The sequence below is a fragment of the Pagrus major genome, chromosome 23 (assembly GCF_040436345.1).
Source record: "Pagrus major chromosome 23, Pma_NU_1.0".
Lineage (NCBI taxonomy): Eukaryota > Metazoa > Chordata > Actinopteri > Spariformes > Sparidae > Pagrus > Pagrus major.
Genome location: NC_133237.1, coordinates 7,881,288 through 7,901,469, shown reverse-complemented (window position 1 = coordinate 7,901,469; position 20,182 = coordinate 7,881,288). Strand labels below are relative to the sequence as shown.

General features: G+C 41.8%; 1 protein-coding gene across 1 annotated transcript; it reads left to right on the top strand.

Annotated features, from left to right (window-relative positions):
• The first annotated feature begins 6,813 nt into the window (after nt 1–6,813).
• triobpb (TRIO and F-actin binding protein b) lies at nt 6,814–19,888 on the top strand. Its single transcript, XM_073494245.1, has 13 exons — nt 6,814–7,172; nt 10,528–10,584; nt 11,032–11,100; nt 11,573–11,662; nt 11,949–12,058; nt 13,374–13,815; nt 14,223–14,478; nt 14,795–14,906; nt 16,125–16,284; nt 16,539–16,640; nt 17,759–17,845; nt 18,556–18,758; nt 18,877–19,888. Exons 1-12 carry the CDS (start codon nt 7,167–7,169, stop codon nt 18,715–18,717), a joined length of 1,653 nt encoding a protein of 550 aa, XP_073350346.1. The 5' UTR covers nt 6,814–7,166; the 3' UTR covers nt 18,718–18,758; nt 18,877–19,888.
• Nucleotides 19,889–20,182: the final 294 nt, after the last annotated feature.

Sequence of the window (20,182 nt, the reverse complement as noted above, 5' to 3'; positions counted from 1 at the left end):
TTATGTCCATCTCTTTGTGGAAGATGCTTTGCAATATTTTAAAATATTTACTTCAACATATCTCTTTGCGTTGCTATACTTGATTTTATAAATATAACATAATATTCTAAGATTGTGCTTTTAATGTCTTTTATATTTCATGGTGATTCTGCACCTTGCCCTGCTGTTGTTTCCCAGTTTTTCTCTGTTAGATGCGATGATCGTGCAGGTTCCCCCTCCAGACTCACTATGCCCGTCTCCAGCGATGAGCCCATCTGCCCCAAGTTCCAGCCCAACATCTTTGACCCCTCCCGCTGCCACGACTGCCTGCGCCAGAGGCACCTGCACGCCGGCGCAGGGGACAGCAAGGAGGCAGCTCCACAGCAAAAATCCACAACAGAGACTGGGACTGAGACTGGGATTGTATCAGGCAAAGGAGTGTTGTTAACACCGATCCCATCCCAGGCAGAGGAAAGAGACACCAGCAGCAAGGTAAGAAAAGAAGAGAAGGCCAGTGTGGAAGAGGTAGGGAGGTGAACAGAGCTGCTAGGTAACAGGGTAGAGATTGGAACAGGAGTAGAATATGTGCTGAGTGATGGGATTAATTGGACATGAAAGCTAGGCAGGAAGGTGAGCACAGTAGAGGTCACAGGTGAAGTCAACAAGACAGTGAGGTTAGATGTTAAGTCAATGGAAACAGAATGACGTAGCGGTGTGCTCCTTGACTCAACTTTGAATGTCTTGCAGATCAGAAATGATGCTCAGTGTTTCATGAAGTTATTCAGAATAGAAAAGAGTCTATTTAAGCTGTTTTTTCTAAGACAAAAGAGCTTCTCACTTGACCCAAAGGTCAGTGTTTCTGTGGATAAAGAAACGTGCCTTCTAGTTTAACGCAGTCAACATGTAAACAGTTCACGAGATCATGTATGAGTGTTTGTTGGTTGGGAGTAAATTAAGAAAAGGTCAGAGACAGAGAATGAGAAGTAAAGGAAAGGATTGGCAGGGTGGAAGCAGTGTGGTTCTGATTATAAATTAATGAGGCTGGATCACTTACTGCCCTTTTGGGAATCACTTGTAATAGTAGACAGGAGTAACGTACAGAAAGGGTGGGAATGACTCTATACAGTATTAAAACTGTGACAACTCTACTTCTTTGTGTTTATTCTGCTGCCAGGACATAACCGCAGCTGTCCCGTGACAGAGATTTATTTCAGTACATAACACACTTTGAATTGTACCACTATGCTTTGTAATACCTTACCTGTAATTCCCCATGAAGTTGTAGGGATCAGTGCCAATTTATGACATTTACAGGCAGTTTCAGATTCTTTTTGAGACAAGAGAAGGGTTTATGGCAAGAAAAAAGTGATGAAACATTAATGAGGAAAAGCCACGAGACAGGTCGAGTTACAGAGGTGTAACCCTAATCGAACAGCAGACTGAACATGTGTGTGTGTCAGGGAGGACAGACACTATTCAGCTAAGCCTCTACTCAAGGAGATGGTGGCAGCCAGACACATCTAGGATGATTTTTATCAATTTGTTTTATTGCTTTGATGTGAAGTCACTGTATTTACAGTGAACCTATACTCTTACATCTTGGCAAGCATTGGTCGTGTTTGGAGATATAATCATCAGTGCCTCTTCCTCTGTGACTTGGAGGGAGAGGGAGTTTGCTGATTGGCCCGTGTCTTAACTTGCCATCCAATCAGGAGGATTCCGATGGTCTGTCGGTGGTGAGCAGCTACTGTGATGTCAATGGAGGCCGTCTGGGTTATCAGGAGAGCTCTTTGTGCATCCTGAGCCCGGACTGTGAGCTTTATATCTGTGACGGTGACGACGACGACAGCACTGACAGGTGGGTACACTGGATGCTGATAATAAGTCATGTAGGAGAGCTAGTGCTCATGGAATTATAGACTTTAATGTATAATAAGAGTGTTTTTGTGAGCTAGATTGTTACAACAGTGCTGTATAATCATTCAAAAACACCGGCGAGTACCGTGGAGTGTAGTCACTGAGTCTCACCAGTCTTGATCGCCATGTTCTCTGACCCAAAAGATTCTTGATACACTTGCTAAGTAACTCTGTGAAATTAATATTTTTCTGATTAAATTGTTTTTTCTCCTGTCTTTTGCCTCTTACTTATCGCTTCTCCTCCATGACCCTCCTCACTCTCGATCCCTCACCATTCAATCTCCACTCTCGTCATTCTTCTCCCATCTCCTCTTCCAAGTAGCTGTCGAGACCAAAACGACTACCAAGAGTTCAGCGGCTCAGTCAGCACAGAGGACGAGTACCTGCCGATCCTTTGCCGCTCAACCAAACTCAGCATGACCCGGCTCGACCCTCCACCCCACCGGCCCAACCCTCGGGCCTGGATGGAGGAAGCTCAGGGTAGAGACAGCTTCAATAGTCGATCAGGTACATGGAATATGACCTCGTATATTGTTACATTTGGTAGTTGTTTCATTACTTTCTTGACAGATAGGATACATTAGAAAGAGATGGAAAAGATGCACGACTTGGTAGAAGCCTAGTACAGAGAAGGAAATAGTCCCACCTGATCTCTTTTATGAACACATATATGAGTTCTCTGCTCCTGTAGACAGAGACCTCAGTAAACCTATAACTTCCAGCACTTGACCAATCCATATCCAGTTACAGCCAAAGGTGTTCTTTACTTGGCAATACTGTTTGATGTCAGCAGCTGAGGTGTCCCAGAGCAATTATCAGTAATACAATATAGCTCCATCTGTGTCAGGAAACCTCTGGTAGTTGCCCAGTCGTTGAACCTTGATGTGTTTTCTTTCTGTTCTTTCTATTTCTGCCACACTGTCTTACTTCCCTTTCCTTCCAGGGTTTAAAAAAGACAGAGAGAGGCGTGAAAGTGGCTACTTCTCCCTGGGTAGGGCAGCGGGCACCCGTTTACTCCGTGATAACAGCCCGTCTGGGCCTTTCCGCCATTTTGAAAGAGGACATCCAGTCTTCAACACCAGAAATGTAGAGCCCAAAGACACTGTCCCCTTCAGAAACCCTAATCTTGGTGTGGCCTCTGAAAGGCAGATGCTGACAGCTCTAAATGATGACCTGCCAGAGGAAATCCCACCGCCTGATCCCTATGAAATTGCCGTTGAGGTTGAGGCACAAGTTGGCCCCCGCTCTCCAAGTCCCACTCCTTTTAAGATAGCAGAGTCTCTGGCCTCAACTGGGCGAAAAGGTTTCAGCAGCTCATATGGCCGGGGAAACTCTTCTTCTCATGTCTCTTCCTATCATCAGTCAGGACGTTTTGATTCCTCAAGGCAAGGCTCAGCTCTGCAATCTCGCTCTTCCTCTCCCTCACGTGGAAACTTGCCATTCAGACGCAGCGAGTCCACTGCTTCCCTCAGCAGGCATAACTTTGACGGTGGAGGGAGGACTCAAGGAATGGAGCAAGGATCCAGAAATTCCTTGCAAGGCACACATGGGCGACGTGTTGAGTCAGGAACTCTGCCAAGAAACTTTAAATCATTTGCTAGTTCAGTCAAATCCCAGCCCAGCACCGTGTCTGACTTTAGGAGTGCCTTGAGAAAAACAGAAGTAAGTGGGTCTTTGAGTGGTCGGGGTCGTGATAGCAGGAGCTCTTCCCCCTCAAGGAGGGACTACAACCCTTCAGGCCAAATATCTCTTTGTAAAACTGAAATCACCAGCAGTCCATCTCCTGGACGTGGGCGCGACAGTCGTACTTCATCTCCGTCTAGGAGAACTTCTAGCAGTCTGCGTGACAATCACACTTCCTCACCGCCAAGGAGGAATTATAGCTCGTCCAGCCAATCCCTCCTTTGTAAATCTGAATCAATTATGTCTCTAAGTGGACGGAGTCACCATGGACGCTGTGGCTCCCCCATCAGAGAAGGCTATGATATTGAAAGCCAGGCTCTGCTACGTAACCCTACAGCTAGGAATGGACTGAATGACCAAGAACAGGAAACCCCCACTGTGTCTCCATCCAGACGGGGTTATGACACAAGTCAATCTGTGCTCCGTAAGACTGAATCAAGTACTGTCAGCCGCAGCAGAGGTTGTGAAAGTCGTAGTTCCTCACTTGGAAGGAAAGGCTATGAAACCCCGACTCAGTATCAGCTTAGGAAAACGGACATGGGTGGTTCGTTACACAGCTGTAATCGTGAAAGTCGTAACTCGTCCCCTTCGAGGAGAAACTATGATGCTCCTTCTCAGTCTCTGCTGCGCAAGTCTGAAGTAAACAGTTCTGTCAGAAGTCGTGATAGCCACGATTTCTTTCCTTCAAGGAAAAGCTATGATGCTCCTGAGCAGCACTCACTGCGGAAAACAGAGACTAGCAACTCCTTTAACAGCAAGAATCACAACAGCCGCAACTCCTCTCCCTCTAGAAAACTCAACAGTGACCCGCCAGGCTACTCAATCCTCAAAAATGCCACTAATGGAGATTCCAGCCATTCTTTTCAGAGGAAAAACACTAACCATGACTCAAAATCTGATTCCAATCGTTCAGCACTCTCCTGGCGGGAATCGACTCATTCCCACCGCAGCTCCTCTTTATCTCGTGCTGCTTCACCCTCTCGACATACCACAAATGGCAGCAGGACAGCTTTCGTCACCTTGGAGAAGCCCAGAAGCGCCAGTAACATCAGATCAGGGGTTGGTAGACATGGCCATGAGGATCGCTGCCAGTCCCCTAATGACAACAGGCCCTCCCACCGCACACGGAGCCCCTCTCCTTCACCTCAGATTCAAATGCGGAGGCACACCTCCTCCCAGAGTTCCATGGAGTCCTCAGAGTCGGGCCAACGGTCAGTGGGGTCTACAGGACGTAACAGGGAGGAGTATGCCATGTTGGCTGACGTCCCAAAGGTCAAAATGATCCATCAGAGAGAGGGACCTGGCCACATGGTGCGACCTCAGGCCCAGCAGCCCTCTCGGAGACAGGAACTCTTTAAACCAGCCAGGTCAGACACATATAACACCACAAAGAATGAAAGGAGTGGAACATATTTAATATATATAACACTATGTTTTATTGACATTACACTGTGAAGTAGGCCAGCTGCATGTATGTACATGGAATTTAATAGTGCAGATCACAAACTCTTGGTAAATCTATATGGCTTTGCGTCTTCCACACCATCAGATTAGATCAAATTGACCAAATCAGACACACTGATAACCTGTTCTGCTGTTCCAGCCATTCACTGAGCAAGCATCCCTCCAGAGAGTGGGAAGATACAGGGGAGACGGAGAGAGACTGGCACTATGGTGGCAGTGGGTATCTATCTCGAGCACACTCCACCACCTCATTACAGGTATGGTGGCAGGGGAGCAGGAGAGTTTTATTAAAGGATGAAAAAGTTAATGAAGCTGACTTTTTTGCTTAGCTTCTTGATTTGTCTGTCTTAAACCTTATTTTATAAGAATCAACTTGACGGGAGAAGAATACATTTATAAAACTGGTAATACACTGGCTAAGACTCGTAATGTTTTTTTGAGATTTCAAATAATAGAGCCTAGAGAGACAGGATTGGGAGCAGAGAGAGTCTCAACAGTATAGAAGGGGCTTGGAAATAAGCATTAAAACCCTACAGTGGTATGTGAACTATAAAGCACCTTTCCCCCTCTCCCAACATAACGTAATTAATTGCAGTGGGATTGCAAGCTTGTGCTCTGTGGCTTTCACCTGCATAATAATGTTAATACTGAAACACATCTTCCCTAAAAACCGTACACCAGATTTGAAAACTGTGCATGTGAAGCTCTGGAGGTTTCTGTGTTTGCTCAGCCGCACATTGATTATCATCATAACTACAAGCTGTTCGTTTCCAGAGGTCTGGCAGCCCCACAGCGGATGAGGGCAGTTCTTGGAAAGGTAATCACCACAGATCAGAACAAATGCAGGTATGTGACACAGCCAGTCTATTTATAGTATGCGTGTACTCTTACTATATGTATGTAGAAACGTGTCTCCCACTGTGCCATACAGAGCATGAAGTTACAGCTGTTCTGTCTGCTATCACTAACATCTGTAGTGAACATAATAAACCTGGTTCAATGCAAGTTTATTGCACTTAGCCTATTTCAATACACAGTATCTGTCTGTTACACATTTACTAGACATGCTGGCAGCTTGTCTACTGCTCACACAGATCCTGCCTATAAATGTTAAGTTTTTATGTACTTGGCACTCTAACCTGTTGGAATATCTATAACAGTGTTTCCAGCTCCTTTTTAAACTCTCTTTTAATGGCTGGTTGTTGTGTGTCTATAGACTTCACCTACACCCTACAGGCATTTCATAAGACTGACTGAGCTTTGTCAATTGTGGTCTGCTGGGGCATGTGTTGAAATTCCTGAACTGAAACCAATAGCTACCGAGGGAGGATTTTGGAGGGGTGGGGGTGCCACTTTCTTTTTGTTTTTGTTTTGCAAGCCCAAAATATCTTCAGTCAGGAAAATATAGCAAGTGACTTTCTTCTGTATGTTTGGAAAGATGGGGATTGGTGTACCAAACTTTTCCATGTTAAAGATCCCCACAGTTTAGACGTTTGGTCCCGAAGAAAGGGAGGGAGTGAGACCTCACAATGATTGAGTCATTTGATACGTTTTTTCTAATGATAACCTTTTGTTGGTGCAATTAATCGCACCTATACTATTCCTCGTGTTGTGGGGACCCATCTGGATCCCACTCAACCCCTAGAGGTCCTCGGACCCGGTTTTAGAGCCAGCATCGTGTGGTTCGGTTGGCTATGCTTGTTTTCTCAAACGATCTTCGCGGACCCGCCCAGGAAGTGGCTGAGAGAGCCGCGAGCAGAGACCCAGCCGAGTCAGAGAAGTGTGTCGTACGCTGCCCACGACTTGTCAGAAAGTTGTGAAGTTATCAGGTTTAAACACCCAGAGTTTATGCGTGTTTTGTCGGATGAACGTGCTTTCCTCTTAAGACTGGATACAGTCTGCTATGGACGTTGGCGGCTCGCTTGATTAAGTCAACATGGGTATGAATGGCGGGGGTTTATCTAATGTCGCGTAACGCCAATGCCCTGCGAGAAAGTTAAGGTTTTTGCCTGAGAGATTTAGCTGAGCTGAGGAGTGGATTTGAGAGCAGGAAGGGTTTTTTCCTTCCGTGAGGTGACGGTACTTTTCTTTTGTCTTTATCTTGCCCTCTGGATCCTCTTATCATGACGGTAAGTTGCACCTTGAAAGCAGTTTTGTCTTTCCTGTGTGTCACTCCTTCCTGAATTTCACCTAAATATATATACATATATTTAACGAATTCTGGCCCAGGAGCTGGGCATTCACGTATCTCACTTAAGTTTAAATGTTTTGTTTTTAATGTACACTACATAACTAGTTTTTAATGGACTTTTCTAATTAGCGTTCGTTTAAACGTGTCCACGTTAACGATAAGTGGGCAGAAATTAAACTCACAGCTAGCTTAAAACTACAATACTTTTATTGTTGTATTATTTATACCGTGTGCCCATGAACCCAGATAAAATATGTAACATTTAAGATAATTTTCTTTCGACCATCATACTGGTTTCCAGGTGTTTTGTGGTACCATCTGTTTACTCAGTGTTGTTTACACTAGCAGGAAGTGTCATTAGCCGCTAGCTTGTACTGTATGTGTCAGTTTTTACAGCCAGCTGTGACGTATGTTCAATGTTTGCACACACACATGTGCAAGAAAACCATGCAAATATTTATTTTCTTAAAAAAAACAACAAATTGCCTAGAGGTACAGAAGCTTTCATCACAATCAGTGAATACATTTATGATTACTTCGCTTCAGACTATTCAGAGAGGTGATCTAGTTAATTGAGAAATAAGGGAAGAAGACAACCTTACATGTTGTAATACAGGCCTAACGGACAAGGCTCACCAGACAATACTCCTCTGTAGTGATGGGATATAGGAGTCAGTGAGAGTGGACATTGTCTCCAACTGTCGCCAGTGTTTGACCCTCTTCCGTCTGTCACTGACCTTTCAAGCAAGGTCACTGATCTGAGAGCACAAGACAAGGAGTAACTCTGTAGCATTAGGGTTTTTCATAACAATCGCTGCCCTTTTTTTCTGTGGCCGCTCCCTGACCTGGCTCACTGGCATGTATGGACTAGACAATGTGAATTTATGATGAGGTTTGACACATTGTAGCTTGCTCCAGTAGATCACCATCATACATAAACACACAGTTTGAGGTGAGGAAGGAAGATAGACAGAATGAAAGAGTCACCAGTGACAGATGCAGCTGTCAGCCTCGAAAAACAAGTGTCCCGTCATCCTTTTAGCTGGCACCTGATGATGAGGCCATTAGTTATGATTACAGTTTGTGTGTATTAATGTACGTGTGTGTGGATACCCAACAAGAACTAACAGGTGTCATGTGTTTTAAAACATTACCACATCATTTATTAATGATGAAAGAAATTTTAGGCTTATCAGATGTAGCAATCCAATGATATCTTAACATGGTGTTGCCAACTTCATCACTCCCTTTACATGGTCTGTTGGCAGTCACCAGACCTTAAAATGTGTTAGATTAAAAAGATCCGTCGCATAGATAAACTGGTTTACACAGACAAAAACTGGGTGGTACTGTGGTTAACAAGCACACAAGTGAAGCCCGGAAGGGAGCATAAATACAGTGAAGGGATGGTAAGAGATGACAGAAGAGGCAGAGAAATGATAATACTAACAGAGAGGGAGCAGAACAAACTGATGTAGCAAGGGAATACAATGAACAATAAGTGGCTGTGATAGAAAGAGGCAAGTGATGGGAATGAGACAAGATCAGATGACAAATTCATAAAGAGATTTAAAAGTGAGGAATGTTCAAGTAAAAAAGAGATAAGCAAAGTGAGGAATGCTTGCTGGAAAAAGTTGCCTAATCTTAATCTGAGATCACCACATCTTGAGGTACCAAGCGCATGTTTTCCTCTTTCTGTCATCATGTCGTGAGCAAGAACAGCCTGTTCCTGGAAATATTTGTTCCTGGAAATATTGTAGATAAGCTAAAGCGTGTTTCAGTGTATCCTCTACTACCACGCTGCTCGAGTAAGAGACATGCAGAATATTTCAGTGTGCAACAGTGTTAAGTTATGAACAGAAGAGTTGCTTTAGTTTCCCCTCCTGCAAAAGTTTCAACTAGAGCCTGACCGATACTGGATTTTTCGGGCCGATACCGCTGTCAGGGAGTAATAAATTCCAATATTGATATATTGGCTGAATACACACATTATTTGCAATGATCCCTCAAATATAGTTATCAACACACTTGTGACAAAGATGTTTTTCACGGAGGCAGGATATTTTACAGTTTAACAATAAACTTGATAATCTAAAATGACATCAGTAAACTTCACTGAAAATTTACGAACTATAAATTACACCAAGCATCTTTTTTCTGCAATAACACCTCCAACAACAAAAAAAAGTTTTCATATCCTACAATATATATGCCGATATCGATATATATGTGATAGGCCAATATTCACAGATAATATCAGCCAACAGATGTATCGGTCGGGATCTAGTTTCCATATCCTTCCTTCTTCCCATCATTTAAGGTTGCGATTTGAATCTTTCTGTCTCTCTTTGTTGTCTTCAGATATTCTGTGCCCTCGTCCTTTACAGGCTGACTTATTGTTTCCTGTCAATTTCACACCTCATATGTGCCCTTCTATGCAATCATTGCCTTTTTTACTTTTTATCTGCTATGCTGCAGTGCAATAGAGCAGCACGCTGTTACATAAACATTATGTTGTTGAGATGCTATGTTAACAACATGGGGCTTTGTTGAATGTTTGCAGTACATGCAATATTATCATTACAGCTTCAAGGGTAGTAAATTCATTGCCAACCAAATTTATGATTGATTAAATAATTTCTCAATCAAAAATGTCAAACATTTGCTCTCTCCAGCTTCATCATTTTATAGATTTGCTGTCTTTCTTTGTCATTTATGATAGTAAATAGAGAGTCTTTGAGTTTTTGACTGTTAAGAATAATCAATCATTTCAGCCCTTATTATCAGCATTCTCCAATATAAGCGTTAAAACTGAATTAAAGCAGTTAATAATAAACAGATGCATGAATGTGTTCCAAAAAATACTGGTTTCAATGTACACTGTAAGAAAAGCAAGTTTCTCCACAATTGAAACTGGTTTATGTCCTCTGTGGCAACATAAGCCTGCTGCATTGTGTCTGTTGTCTTCATGCACTATAATAGAGTAAACCTGCGGTGATGTGGTCACTGCAAATTTCTTGTATGGAGATATAATTATATTGAGCGAGCCCCACCCTACGATAGGTCTCATAGTGACTTCTTGCATCTAGTCACATTTTTTCTTTTTTCCTGTCACCGTTCACTTTCTCTGGTTCTTTTTTCTCTGTAAAATCCTTCAGGACTTGCTTCTGATAAAATAAATGACCCTGACTCTACCAGACTGCAGAGTTCCTTCCTTTTCAGGTTTTGTGCTTGTAACATTTCTGTCAAACATTCAGATGAAGCTCAGTGACACTGTATGCTCTGCCTCACAGCCTGACCTCCTAAACTTCAAGAAGGGATGGATGTCCAAACTGGACGAAAGTGGAGAGGTAAGGTACAGTAAGACTGAATGTTGTGCTCCGCTCTGTAGTCTCCTCTCCCTCCATCTTCACTCCCCTCTTCCCTCCATCCCTCCTTCCTAATGAGAAAGGTTGTGTGTAAGGCGATAGTGGCAGATTATTCTCGTCGTTATCACAGTAATAGCTTTTTGGCTTGAGGCGCAACAGGTGTCTCCTCTCTTTGAACGATACGCTTGAGTGAATAAGCTTCTGCCTTCACACATCACTTACTGTAGGTCTGCTGTTTAAGATGGGGCCGTCCTGTGTCACTGTGGTGTTGTCATTTCTGTTTCTGAACATGATTATTCTGAAGATAAAGTGATAATAAGTTCATTCAGAACTGTTATTGTATTGTTTGATAGTTGTCATATTTTAACCATGAGAGTTGCTGTTCCCACTTCAGTTTTGGATTAATTCATATCTGCTGTGTTTCTTTAGTGGAAGAAGCATTGGTTTGTGTTGAGTGATGCCGGACTGAAGTACTACAGAGACTCGAGCGCAGAGGAGGTATATTTTTTTAAAATTCTAATAATTCTGTTTAGAGCCCAACTTATACTTGATTTTTGGGGCCGATACTGATATTACTGATATTAGGATGAAAAAGTTCAGATACCAATATATCAGCCAAAATTTACAGTTACAACGATAAACTTTATTGTCCAAAATGTCATTGATGCACTGAAAGTAAATTTTGTTGGGATTTTCAACATATAAAAATTACCCTAAGTATCATTTTCTGCATTATGTTTTCTCATTGGTGAATATTGGACACCATATTAGCTGGTACCGATATATCCATGATGTAGTTGTGATAGGCCAAATTTGGCCGATATATGTTACAGGCTCTACTCCAGATGGAATGGAATTCATTATAAACCAGCTTGGATGAACATTTAAGAATAAACATATTAAACATATTGTATTAACTATAACAATAACAAAGTGTAAGAGAGACCTGTGTCCTGTGTTTTCTGTATAGAAAGATGACTTGGATGGAGAGATTGACCTAAAATCCTGTGTGAAGGTGTACGAGTTTGATGTGGAGAAGAACTATGGGTTTCAGATACAGGTGAGTATCTCTGTCACGGGTCAATCTCTCTCAGCCTGTGTATGCAATTGATTATCTTCTTTATATTCCTTATCCTTTATCAGCGTTAACCACACCCGCTCTCTATTTCTGCTGGATTTTTTTCTTATTATTCTGTTATCATGACTCACATCTCTGTCAGTATCTCTTCCACTTTTCCCTCTGCATCTCTCTCTCTTTCAGTTGCCCTTTATCATCTCCATCTGATCCCAGTCCTGTCACATCTTTTGTGTCTCCTCCTTAACCTGTTTTCTCTTTTGTTGTGCAGACGCGGGAGGCCGCGTTCACACTGTCTGCCATGACGGCTGGGATCAGACGGAACTGGATAGAGGTTTTAAAGAAGAGTGTCCGGCCCAGCAGCTCTCCAGACCTCACACAGTAATGACAGTTTAATTGTTATGTATAAAAGCTTAAAAATGGATATAAGCAACTTTAGGAATGTAGCGGGGTGTCTGCAGGTCCTTTTTAAAAGTCTTAAAATATCTTGAGCTGTCTCTCTATACTTGCATTTACCTGTTGGTAAACTATTTACTTTTATACTTACCTGCACTGCTTGAATAAGAAACAAAAATTTGTCCAAAAACAAAATATCTTCACCTAAAACTACTACTTTACAAGTTCTATACATTGCAGGTTTTGCTCAGACTAAGATATATCATTTTTCAGACCTTGCACACTCGAGTTACCACGCACTCTAATGCTCTTTCAGTTAACATAAGTCGTGGTGCTAATTTATTGACAGAAAATGAAGTAATTAAATTTTTATAACTGATTAACACCACAAAGCTCTAGGTAGTAACATCTAATGTCTTGTTTTGTCTGACAAGCAGCCTAAAGATAATTATTTTACAGCAAATCTTTACGTGGAATAGGATGATTTTTCTCATCCAAAAGCTACTACCTTTTGAGGGTTTGATATCTGGAAAAAGTTTCTAAAAGCAGCTACATTGAATCTGTGGGTGTCTATAAGTATGAAACAGTTGTGGAAAGAAGTGGCCAACAAGTTCAAATGCAGCAATTTGAAGGTGAATGCACCTGCAAAAAGATGCTGAAATGAAAAAAAGTAAAGAGATTTTTTTTATGCCCAAACTTGCTCCCCTCGTATTGCCCAATGAGGTTTGCAGACATTTTGTAGCACCACTTCAGCCTGGATAGCTTGTGGAGTACAGTTGTCTCCTTTGCTGGCTCTAGCTTTCTAGTTCCTGCCTAAAAAGCAGCATAAAGTTGTTTCAAAGTATATGTGCACTCATATAGTTTTCAGATTGCTTCAGCCTGCTTTCCTCAGTTGCTCATTTCCAGCCTTGCTGCAGCTGAGCCTTGGCTAAATACAGATTGATAATAGGCTCTGTTACTCACATGGACCAGCAACTTTGCCCCTGAAGAGTTTCAGTCTCTGTGTACTTTGGCTTTCACAGGTGAATCAAATATTAATTACTTGGGGTCAGTGTATGTTCTGTTTTCATAATGACTCACCACCATCTGTGCCTTGAGTGTTCACGTCGAGGCTTTGTATGCTGTTGATTTGCTTATTTTATCAACTGTGATGAATTTGTGATTGATTGATTACTTCTTTGTTTGATTAAAATAAGATTCATGAGGTTGTCAAACAGGAGAAGAAGAAATCACACCTTGATTTCTTTATTTTAATTTTGATAACCTCGATTTTGAATCATTTGTCTCTGATCCTCTCTAGATTACCCGACAGCAGCAGTGACAAGGAAAACTCCCATTCTCGCTTTGCACCGTCTTCCCGTCGACCGTTGTCACGTCATGCCGAAGCTCAGTCAGAAGTTCAGACCTCTGCACCCCCTGTTCAGCGCAGGTTTGACTATGTTGAGCTGTCCCCGGTTCCTGCCTCATCTGCCCCTCTCCCGGCCAGTCAGAGAGAAGCAGGGGAGGGCCAGGGGAGGGAGCACAGCCAGTGGCAGGAGGACAGGAATATGAGCAGCCAATGGGAGGCTGTGCTGTCCAGGAAGGGCACTGGCGGTGGATCGAACCAGAGGCTACGCACGGAGGATGAAATAGAGAAAAAGTGGGCAGAGTTTGAACGCATGCCGTTGAAAGAGATGAGCTCCATGCCGCCAGTGGGATCACGGTCTTCCAGCCAGTCAGCCAATGAGGCGCTGCAGAGGGAGGTAGTGCGTGGAGATGATTTTCCAATTTGCAAATGAAATTAACTGCAAATTAACCCTTCATCTGTCCGGATGAAGTAACATTTCCTGTTTCTGCCTGTTAACATTTGAGTCACTATTTTTCTGACCTGCCTCCTCTCTTCAGCAGTGTCTTCCATCTCAAATATGCAGTTGAAAATGAAGAGTACAAGAACAATAAAGATAGCGATATGGAAAATACTGCTGAAACTCCTGTCTGTTCTGTCTATGTGTGTTGTGATGTGTGTCTTTGGTTTGAACCTGTGTGCAGTCTCAAACATGAATCTTTGTATCCTGCTAGGCTAATCACGCTACTTGCATATTCAGTTAATAGGCCCATGTCCCCAATCCCTGTTGCTCAGTGGGCTTTACCTCTGTCTGTCTTTTCTCAGGTGGCGTCACTGAGGCAGCAGCTGGCGCAACTACAAGGAGGGAGAGGAGGAGGAGGAGGAGGAGGAGGGGGCGTTGGAGGAGGTATGAGGAGCGGCTGTGGCCCCGAGGCCCCCTGCGGCCGCAGCCTTGCAGCCATGGAGCGCGCTCATCGACAGGCGCTGGAGGAGCTACAGAGGCAGCACAGCCGCCAGGTCAAGGAACTGGAGACAGAGAAGGACCGGCTACTGCTGGAGGAGACCCAGGACACAGCACGAGGTCAGTAGACAAGAGCACGGGGTAGAAAAGAACATCAAGACCTGAATAATTGTGAAAGCAGCTTTCATTACAGCGCTAAATGTAACTTAAGGGGAGACACTACAGGTGAAAACAGCGTTCTTTCATATGCTGGTCCATTTTGAGATTTTGGGCTATTTTGCTTCCATAACATATCTTTTTTATCTTTTTTCTGATGAGGTTGTCCAAGTCAGTCTTGATTTCTTTCACCCCTGAGTGTCCCTGCGCTTCCCCAAACAGCCCTGATGTGCTGTTATCAGCTACCAGGTCATGTCAAACTTGTGCATTTGTGTTTCAGTAATGGAGGCTTTGAAAAAGAAGCACAAAGAGGAGCTGGAGAGAGAGGTGGAGAAAGTCAAAAGGCTGAACAGTGGGGTGCTAGATTCACAGACTTTGAGAGTCCATCAACAGTAAGTAGCTTTGAATCAGTTTGTGCCGGTTTGATAGAGATGTACATTTGTCCCACAGATACATGGAGACACAAGAACAAGCCAGCAACACAATCAGCCACACTTAATATCTGTTAGCATGTTTGTTTTTTGTTTGTTTTTTTAAAAGACTGCATGCTTCAATACAATAATTTGATTGGGGGATGTCTTAAAGAGATAATAGTAATGGAGCGTTCAGACAGAGAGTGAATAGTGGTGCAGCACCAATGGACAATGTGAGAAAAATAATTTGTTTTTGATCATTAAAGCATGTAAACATTTTCTAGTCCACACCCAAAATTAAAAGTATGAAACTGAAAATGAACACGGGGGCTTAAAAGAGTTTGTGAACTGCTTCTAGTCCACTCTGTGCCTTTTGGTTCATACTGCCTTAAAAATAAATTGCTAGTTGCAGCCTGGCCCTCTGTCTCAGTCAGCGCAAGCCAACATTGGTCATTTATGTGAAAAGCTCTCTTGTGCTTTTAAGTGGGAGCTCGTTGGCCACAAAAGGCTTTTCTGTTAAATAAAAGGCAGAATTTGCAGACTCAACAACAATCCAGGCTTCCTTTTTCAAGTAAGGCCACTGCTGCAGCGGCCACTGGGTCCTGTTAGGCACTTAAGGAATGCACAAGAATTTGGTCATGGATTAGTTTTCCTTTGTGAGCTTCACAGGGCCTTTGACACAACACTGTCTCAGTGGCTGCTACTAAAACCAGCATTTTAGGGCTTATCTGTGTTGCCTACTCTGCATTTTTTCACTCCTTATTTTTGTGGTTATTGGTCATGAGCAGTAAAGATGTTTTAAAACCACAGTAGGAAATACTTGCCTCATGAAAACGGAAAAAGAAACACCCTCATACATTTTCAAAGCATGTTGCTGTTATTAAATGTAATCAATACTGTAGAGGAGGTATTCTGTAAGGCTAGAGCGGAATAAAGGAGCTGCCATTTAAAAGTCTGCCAGTCTGAGCAGTGCTGTGGCATAGCTCTGCATCCAATTCGGAACTTGATCGCATTATAAATACATGTTTATTTCTGTAATTGTTTCCTGTTTCTATGACATTTTTGCTGCACTTATAGTAAAAAGATTGCAGATAATTTCGCATTGCACAAGCAGTTGTTATTTCTTATTTCTGCAGTTTAGTTCACTAAGGGCCCAACATGCATACAGCTTTATTTGTTACCTATCCATTTCTGCAGAGCAGAGAGTCAGGCCATTCAGAGAGAGCTGGCCGGACTGTCTGAGCGCTACTCCCAGAAGTGTCTGGAGCTAAACCGTGCTGAGCAGAACAACGCTGAGAGAGAAAGGGAGATCAGCCGCAAGGAGAGAGACATGGAGCACCTGAGGAAAGAGAACCAGGTGAGTTATCAGCAGATTATCAAAAGGTAGCAGTGGATCAGTCTTTTGCACTTGCAGGTGTAATTCTGAAATGTTGCCTGACATTTTTATGGACTGTGTAATTAAAAATGTTTTACTTTAAAATGTTTGAGGTTTCTGTCATACTGTCGTTCTTTGTTGGTGCAGAAAAAATTAACTCTGATCCATTGTCTATAAATATATGCCAACCAATCGGCTTCATTCAAATCATAAAGACAAAATATATTCCTCTGCAGGACTTAAAGGCCCGTTTAAAGGAGGAGATCAGTCGTATGCAATCTGTCATCACAGATCAGCGCTCAGATGACAACAAAGACAGGACGCCCTGCGAACTAGAGGTAACAGCTCTTATGCGGTTTACTCGAAACTGAAAGTGGATGAGGGGTGCCCTGTCTGATGTTTTGTAACTTTCTGAACTGACAGCCATTCTCATCAGATGTGCATCGGTGTGAAAATAACGTATGATATGTATGTTTTTTTTTTCTTTTTTTATAAAAATCAACACTAACAGTAACTGTTGGCTTTAAAAAATGCAGCCAACTCTCTGACTGGCTCTGAATAATTTACATTTCTGATGTAGCTCAAAGAATCAACATGAATGTTGCTATTGGATTGAGATTAATCTGTGATTGCAAGGTGCATGAGTCTAGTATGTCTGATGTTGTGCATATTTGATTTTAATTGGTTTTAAACAAAAACAAGAAAACAATCTAAACTATTGCGAACTGTTCACAGTGACAACTGTGGATTATCCAGCACAACAGTGACAATGTTTCTGCAAAAACACATAGCTTTTGACTTTTTCAAATGTGACTGTTTAATGTTTTAATTACTGCAACAAAATTCCATTTGACTTAGTGTTGGGCTGGAGGCAAAGGTCTCAGTAAATACCGCAAAACCACAAAAGTTCAATTAAACCAGAAGAGAAATGAAGTGATCTGACCCTTTTCAGTCGAGGGAAGAGAGCAGATTAAGAATGGTTCCAAACACTTTATTTCCCTTAGTCATAGATAAAGTAATATTGGAAGTTGCATCATACAGATGTATGAAGCATGACTTGCAGTGTTCGTGGAAATGTTCAGAAATACTCTTTAATACACTACACTATCCAAGTGAAGTAAACCAAGGCTCTTAGAGTCATTATCTAGCAAAACCTAAAGTAGCAAAAATGTTGCAGTTCATTTATGCTTGTTATGGTTACAAAAGTGGAGTCAAAGCTTTAAGACACAAAGGAAATGTCAAAACAGTAATTGGCTAAAAGCCTGAATCATGGACTTAAAAATGACCACTGTGCTTGTCATAAATCAGCCAGAACACAATTACTGAGCATTTTTGGTGAACTCAAGTGATAATTATAAGGATTTAGGATAATAAAAAGATGTTATGTGTGTGTTGTTTCTTTCTTTTACTGGCAGCAAATGACAACCAAACTCTGTTGTTTTGTTGTTTTTTTCAGGTTCTTCTCAGGATGAAAGAAAACGAGATAGAGTACTTGCATAAAGAGATCAGCTGTCTAAGGAATGAACTGCAGTTTCTTAACACGGTACTGTTTTTGTGTGTTGTTAAAAGTTTTTGTATTTTTTCTCTGTGACCCCTACACTATTAGATCACTAAGGTGGAATGTTAATCCTTATATCCTTGAATGAGGTCTTTGTTAATTGTCTTATAGCCTGGAAGCTTTCAGAAACTGCAGTGCAACAAACTTCCAAGATTTTTTGGCTTATGTTGCGAACAGTAAAACAATGAGCACCAAGTTAATTAAAATAGACCCCATACATTGATAGAGTTAGGCTAAAAACACTTAGGTGGCCCTTCTTAGATTTAGACAGGCGGGGAAACCCTGCACCCCTGTGCACTGGGCATTCTCATCCAGGGTTTTCCGTACATTAATGAATTTGACAGCACTATAAGAATGCTCTGTTGTTTTGTGTTATGCAGTACAATCTCTGCTTTTGCATATAGAGCTGCTTTTAGATTAGATAATAGATAAGAAAAACTTTACATTGGAGAAAATATAATTGTCACAACAGCTCAAGAGTCAGAAGCAGATGTAAACAAAGTGATTGAGTGATAGACAAAAATGAAACAAGATAATGCAAGACAATAAAAGACTATATACCATACACATCTTACACATATACAGACATGAAGGCCACATCATGTAAAAACACTGATATAGCTTGTTCATACAGAAAGTAGACATGGTGTTTCATAGTGAGTGTGAAGTCACATTCCCGCTGTTTTACTCTGCAGGAGAAACGGCTGGCCTGTGAACGATATACAGAGATGCACGAGGAGCTGAGTGGGATGAAGGGCCGCAACGAGCGAGAGATCCAGAGTCTGAAGGAGCACCTGAAGCTGGCCATGGCTGCTCTGCAGGAGGGGCAGAAACTGGGGAACAGCCTGGACCACTGAGAGTCTGCAGCTGGTACCAAAGCTCTGGCAGACATAGACAGGTGTGGACTGATGTAGAACAGGCAGTATGCAAAGTCACACCAATGCAGCCATGGCAGAGAGGCATATTTGTTGAATTCTTTTTTTTAAATTTGTTCTGTGTGTTTTCTTGTTTTGCAGGTGTGTCTGCACCATTGTGACTGAATCAAAGAGGTATACAGAAAAGCAGAGGAGATGAGTGTTGGACATTTTGGGCTGTGTGGGGACCATGATAGTGCCTTAGTTTCCAATCATTCTGCCAATGAGCAGCATAGAGTAGCTATTAGCTGGTTTCATTACACTGGTCCACACATGCTATATAAAACTGCACTTTTCGTTTTTTTTTTATTTTTTATTATAGCTTTCACTTGCTTTTAGTGCAAGCATGTATGAGTGCGCATTTGGTCTGACAACTGGAATAATTGTTGAGTGACTTGTATTTTTTTTTTTTTATCAGGTAGTGAAGAGTTCATACTGTATCAGCTTTTTTTTTGGAGAATCTTCTCATTGGCTCTGTCTTCTGCCTGTCACAGAGGGGGTCAACACAGTTACATAAGAGCTACTGTCATCTCCGTTTTTTATGTTGTACAGCTTTTAAGTCATGTTTACGCTGTGAAAATGGCACACGTTTCTTTAGAAATGGGAGCTTATCATTTGCTGATATTTTTTACCGGGAAGCAAGTGTGCTTGTTTAGTATTGTTTGTCAGTATGAAATTCTAAAAAATAATTTTTGGGATTAATACAGGACAAGACAGCAAGCATTTATTTTTCCTGATAGGCTGAATTAGAAGTTGATCTGTCATTGTGTAAAAGCAAATTCAGGCTCAACTTTCTTCGGGATGCTTGTGAAAGCTGTTGAATGAATGTTATCCCACATCACAGATGTCTTGTTTTTTTTAAACCATGGCTGAGAAGAAGGAACTCTCAAGCTTCCGGTCACCCTTGATCGTTATTGGCATTTATGTGCCACCACCACAGCAAATGACAGGTTGCATTGATGAGCCAATTTTTTTTTATTGACAGTATGAATTGTGATAAAATGACTTATCTACCTGCCTTTTGGAAATATTTTCATATTTAAAGTACTGTAGAGCCTGTATCTTTGTAAATTATACACAATTTTTGCAATCAATAAAAAAAGTTTAACAGAAACACTTGTGCTTATACCTTTTCATTATTTGTTTTAAACCAGTAGACTATTGCCACACAGACGGTAACAATCCATTTAAAGATTATGCAATGCAGTTTCAGAAATATAGCAAAAAACTGAATGATGCAATGTAATAGCCCTGCAATAGATGCTACCTAGGCAATGTTCAGTTTTTGTTGGGACTTTTGACTCAATTTTATAATGTTAATGGGGCTGTACATTGTTGTGCTATATTTAACAAAAATATCCCTATGCATTTATAAATTTTAGCCCACCTCGTTGGCATTTTTGAAAAA